Below are 6,232 nucleotides of genomic sequence, written 5' to 3' on the forward strand. Positions count from 1 at the left end.
GGGGGGGGGGGGGGGGGGGCAGGCAGAGTGGCATGGCCCCTCTGCTGTACAGTGTTTTCAGTGTGCCTTCTGCCCCTTTTACGGCCCTAGCATCCCAGGTTGCTAAGAGCCCGGCAAGAAGATGTGTAAGGGCCGTGCGCATCTCCTCACCCAGCTCTTAGCAACCTTGGAATGCTCTGGTCGGCGTCCAACCGAGCTCCTGGCAACCAGTGACATCACTGGGCAGGACGCCGGCCAGAGAGACGATGCAGAGGCCGCGCCCCCGTAGCATGAATTACCCACTGCCTGCCCCCCCCTCAGGTGGTGACAATGCTAGATACACCCCTGAATATAGGTATAGTTTCCACTCTATGCCCATATACCTGCATTTGAGTCCATGTGCACAAGCTTTTATGTTTACCTGATCCATCTAGATATCGCCCACCGTTCTGTTGGGCCACTAGTCCAAATCTTCTGAGCCCATGCATGAAAAGTTCAACCTGTGTGGATTCAGTTTGATCTCTCCATAGGATTGACTGTAGAGTGTGCTGGGCTCAGCTCAGAAGATCTGGACAGGTAGCCTGGTTGGCTGTGTGGGCGATCTCTCCCTGGACAGATGAGTAGAAAGCCGGCCATGCAATATTCCACACTGCTCCCCCATTCTGTAGATCCACACTAACGGCATGGCTGGGGGTACCCCTATTGTGCTCTGACAACATCGGGTGTGCTGCTGTATATCCGGAGTCTTGGCACGGGCAGCTGGATAGGTGCTCACTCTTCTATCATACTCCCACTCCTTGTATAACCGTTGGGAGTCTGTTTATAAAGCAGTGAATGTGACTTTCACCGAACAGACGAGTACAAAGCCGGCCATACAACATTCCATCCGTCCGCACTAATGGCATGGCTGGGGGTACCCCTTTTCTGCTCTGACAATGTCGGGGTTTGCTGCTACCTGAACAGTGACTGCAGCTGATTGACCACGATTGTTTTGAACCATCTCCTTCGACAAGTCGTTCTTTTAATAGGTGTAGGTGGGGTTGGGGGGCATGTGGTCCCAACTGGGCCGCTCACGCTGTTAGAATATCGTCCGAGTCGGCAAGATTCGCCCGAAGGTGGACCAGTGTATGACCTGTAGTGCCAGCAGAACAGAAGCGTACCACCGCCAAAGGGGCAGTTCTATTCAATGCATTAAATGGCGTTTGCATCTTGTCTGCTCACCCATGTAAACTAATAATTATATCTTTCACTCACTCCTTGTATAACCACTGGGAGTCTATTTATTAATATATATATATTCACCAAACATTCACTGGTAGTAAAACACATGCACAAGACAGATTCACCTGCCATGTCAGATTGCCTGCTTTATAAATAATATGCCCCTTATTTGTACTCTGCGTGCCCAGGTTGTAGTTTTGCTGCTGTCTGTGCACCTCGGAGCTCGGCTTCATGTAGGGTTCCGCTCATCCTACGTGTGCCTTCAGCCTGGAGACAAGTAGCTGATAAGTGTAATCGCTTCTGATGCAGGGCACTTATCTCTCCTGCACATGACGTGGCTAAAGGGTTCCTTTATTATGTAAACCATAACTGAAGGACATTTTCTTTGCTAAAGCGCAGTGTATCATGAACAGTTGTCATATTTTTTCAATAAATGCTGTTTTTTTTTCTTGTTTTTTTTTTTTTCTCTTTTCATTCTTTGTTGCATCTTAGAGCTGCTGATCTGCTCCAGCCTCTTTGCAGCCACATACTGTCTACATGCACTCCGGTTAATACTACACGCAGGGCCGTCTCTACCCTTTTTGCCACCTGAGGCGGCCAGGAGAAGAAGCTGTCAGCCAGGCGGGAGGAGGTGGATGGCAGAAGGCAGCAGGCGGCGGAGCTGTCAGCTGGCCATGCAGGGGGCGGCGGAGCTGAATTATGGGGACGCCCCTGACTACACATCATATTTCATGGCAGGATTCCTGATACTGACCACAGTAGACCATGCATGTTTAATGAAGGGAATTTATCAAAACTGGAGCAGACAAAATCTGGAGCAGCTGTGCATGGCAACCAATCAGCTTCTCTCTTTCATTTTCAAACCTTAACTGAACAAACTGAAGATGGAAGCTGATTGGTTGCCCTGCACATATTCTGTCTGCTCCAGTTATGATACATTCCGCCCATTGTGTGTTGGCTGCATACTGTGGGGGACTGCACTGCACACAAGTAGTAGAATCCTCATTTATTGTTATGAAAAGGCCTTCCACTATTAGTTCACATTCATGCAAAGCTTAATGTGTGAGCTCATAGTTGCTCTAAGTATCCCTCACATGACATGCTCACATGACAGCGCTGGGCCAATCTCCAGGCACCAACACTGTCACATGAGGCGAGGGGAGGCTCCCCCATGCCTGTACTTTGTATTGTCTTTGTTCCCTGAATGGTGGGTTAGGAAGGAGCGGGGGGCAGAGGTATGGTGACTTTGTGCTGCCGTGGAGGGGAGAAAAAAAAGCATTGACCTAAATAAAACTGTACATTTATAAACGTTTTGCATTGAAGCCTTGAGGACATTGCATCAGTGATCAGCACATCAGGCTCCTGCATTGCTTACATTCTGGCCCCAGGTCCACATGGAGGTACAGACCTTCTGTTATGGGGCTTGAGGAAGTAAACGATAGACTACAAGTGTGGTGGCATCACCCCATACTGGGGTGTATGAGTCCCTCTGCCGCGGTAGTCTTCCCATTCACAGATCCCCATTAGGTGGGTGTAAGATGAAACGTGCTCCCAAGTCTGTTGATTTGTGCCACGTGCAGGTTGGTGTTAAGGTCCCATACAGTGCAGTGGTACATGGCCGGGCCGGGGGCTTTTAGGCTGAAACTTCAGTGAGCTGGTTGAAATAAGGTAAAATGTATTGTATAAATGAACCGCATATAACTCTGCCGCCAATACTTTCTTTTCACAGATATGAAGGCAGAATGTACAGCTACTGTGGTGACACCTCGATGGAGCTCAACAGCAGCAACTGCTTCAACAACTCAGCAGCATGAGGCCAAGACTCGTGTTCAGCCTGATAAGAGGTACTTCCCCTATGTGATCTCTGGGTGGGGAGCCTGGAGCCAGAATATTTTAGGGGTACTTCCCCTACGTGAGCTCTGGGTGGGGAGCCTGGAGCCAGCAGAGTTTAGCGGTACTTGCCCTATGTGAGCTCTGGGAGGGGAGCCTGGAGCCAGAAGATTTTAGAAGTTCTTCCCCCCCCCCCATGTGAGCACTGTGTGGGGATCCTGAAGTGGGTCTGATTTTAGAGGTACTTCCCCTATGTGAGCTCTGGGTGGGGATCCTGAAGCGGTCAGATTTTAGACGTACTTCCCCTATGTGAGCTCTGAGTGGGGAGCCTGGAGCCAGCAGATTTTAGGTCTCTCTATGTTCTTCTCTTCATAGCAGACTCCGAACATGTACAGGGTAGCCCTGTAACCAGGTGCGCACAGGAATCTCAGACTTAACCCACCCCTTCGGTATCGCAGTACAATGTAAAGATGTGGCTGCATTGGTTTTGGGATAGCTGGAAGGGGGTGAGCAGGCATTGCCAAGCTCATAATTATAAAAACATTGAATATTTTAGGAAGTGTGTGTGTGTGTGTATGTGTGTGTGTGTGTGTGTGTACACAGACGATCCGTTTGGATGGCACTTTAAACCTGCAATATACTGTATGTTTTGAATGGTTGCTTTGTAATATTTTCTCAATACTGTTGTGTTCTAACTCTCCAGGAAACCCAAAACTGGGATCCTCATGATGAACATGGGCGGCCCCGAGACTGTGGACGATGTCCATGATTTCCTCCTCAGGTTGTTTTTAGACAAAGATCTCATGACGCTTCCAGTCCAGAAGTATGTACCGCTGTCAGACAGTTTTATCTTTGCATTTGTTTCTCATCATGTGCTTGGAAGGAATACAGACCGGGATGATCATTTCATCTATTTTCCATTTCTCATATCTAAAGGAAAACTCTGTCTTGTTAAACATGATATGCTGAGCAACATCAATGCCATACAAACCATTAAATCCAAAAAAGATCTTGTTCTTGGTTTAGGATAAAGTGGGGAAGAGTGCAAATGTCTGTGGTGACCCCATTGGGGAGATGTTCCTTCACCTGCTGCCTCATGGCATCTCTATGAGACCTGCTGACAGCCGTATGAGGTTGCAAGCTTAGCAACAGTTTTCAGAAGGTAGTCCGAATTTCCAAGATTTCACATACGGCCTTTTAATAGCCTTCGTCCACAATTTTACAAAAAAACCTAATTTCCCAGCACACTTACCAGCTAGCCTGCAACAGAACGAATGACACGGTCTAACAATATGTGTTAAAAACAGGGTTCTTCCACAAGTTTGCAAAAGTCGCAGGTTAAATTACAGGTATCTAATAGCATGCAATCTGGCATTCCCAGCAATGTTCTTAGGTTTACTACACTGGGAGTTTTATGTATGCAGTGTTTCGTGCATATCTTTTACTGGGAACATGCTGACAGGAGGATAGAGCAGACTGGAGACTTATCAGTGTGCTGCTTCCTTGTACATTGAAAGGCTGACCTATCAGAATTGACCTTGTCCTGGTCTGATTATAGCAGAGTGAATTGAGACGGGTTAATTTTAGGTAGTGCACTTAATGTAATAAATCAGCGGTTCTCAACCTGTAGGTTGCTGTGACGGACCCCCGTACTCAGGATGAGTATGTCCGCCGCTGTCTTCTTCCTTGCTGAGGAGATATTGGAACCCGCTGATCTGTAGCTCCCAGTTTCCCCAGTCACTAGCCAAGGCTTGAGTGTAGGGTAAACAAACTCTGGTTTATTGAACAACTGCACAAACTTATATACAGCAAGTGATGAAATCAGAATATAATCCCATCACATCCACCTCCCCTCCTCCCAGACCATCGGTCTGCTCAACACCACAGGTGTCCACCTGCTAACGAACTCCAGACAGCCATGGCAGGAGCCTGGCCAGAATGTCATTTGTTCTGAGCTCCCTCAGAGTACAATGGGAGATAACGAGGGATGGTGCTGATAGTCTTTACATAACCAGGTCACACAGCATAATGCACTCAAACATAACTCAATACCAATACACATTTAACTTAACCAATACACATAAACTGATCACCATGTCGTCACAGTTGCGACCAAAAGTGGGTCGCAACCACCTGTTGAGTGGGTCACCCGCAAGCCTTCTGCTGCGCTAGGTGAGAAGCTCCTCAGCCTCCTCCGAGCGCAGCAGTGTGGGTTCTCCCGCCGGCTGCCAGATGCGGCCGGGGAGGGGCTGACTGCAGGCCCATGGGGTTTTCTTTCTACATAAATGCAGAGGTGGAGCCGATCAAGTGATTTTTGGCGGCTGTACATCACCTTCATCACTTGTAATTAGCCTGCAGCGCCGCCCCCCCACCCCCCCACCGCTCTTCTGGGGGACCCGGAACCACGGCAAATTGCTTCAGGATGGAGAGCGGAGAACGGACGGACTATTCCGTGTTAACACTGAGGCAGGACACAGGAGAAACCTACCGCACTCCTTACTGGAGAAGCTACTGCTCCAGGCTCCTGTCAGTGCTTGTCACGCACTCACTTTCAAAGGGGACAATCCTAGTTCAGATTCACCGTTAGTCTCCATCTGCAGACATCATCAACCTTGGCTTTTGGGTACATAAGCAGCAGGTATGTCAGGGATAGTAGGGACACAGGGCGGCCAGGGGGCAGAGCTGTGGGCATTGTTGGGGGCTGGCTGCCTGAACCCGGAAGAGGCAGCCAGTTCCTGATGACTAAAGAGCACCAAGATGGCGGCATGCAAATCTCAGCAGGGCAACGCTGGATTCGCTGGGCAGGTGACTATGGTTAACTGAAACAAATCTGCACAAAAGGAAAGGAGGTTAAGAAAAATGAGGTGGGGGCTCCTCTCTAAAGATACAATGAGGGGAATTTATCAAAACTGGAGCAGATAAAATCTGGAGCAGCTGTGCACGGCAACCAATCGGCTTCTTTCTTTCATTTTCAAATCCTAACTGAAGAAACTAAAGAGAGACTCTGATTGGCCATGGGCAAGTGCTCCAGATTTTGTCTACTCCAGTTTTAATATTCCCCTCAATGTATTTCTAAACTCATACATTGTATCGTTAGTGAGGAACTGTTCTGCCACCTTGTTCTAGCAATGCAGCCTGTCAGTCTCTTTTGGCATTCATCACTTCCAGGAGTATTGGATGCCTGTGATCTCCACCCCCCCCC

The 6,232-nt window shown here is 48.6% G+C and overlaps 1 protein-coding gene across 1 annotated transcript in view; it reads left to right on the forward strand.

Moving 5' to 3' along the window:
* The window catches only part of FECH (ferrochelatase), a 32,150-nt gene that overhangs the window by 5,498 nt on the left and 20,420 nt on the right, over positions 1-6,232 (forward strand). The window contains exons 2-3 of the mRNA XM_018576234.1: positions 2,930-3,044; positions 3,734-3,853. Coding sequence (XP_018431736.1) covers positions 2,930-3,044; positions 3,734-3,853 — 235 coding nt within the window. The remainder of the gene's footprint in view (positions 1-2,929; positions 3,045-3,733; positions 3,854-6,232) is intronic.

This window comes from Nanorana parkeri, unplaced genomic scaffold (genome assembly GCF_000935625.1).
Source record: "Nanorana parkeri isolate BGI_ZX_2015 unplaced genomic scaffold, ASM93562v1 scaffold61, whole genome shotgun sequence".
NCBI lineage: Eukaryota > Metazoa > Chordata > Amphibia > Anura > Dicroglossidae > Nanorana > Nanorana parkeri.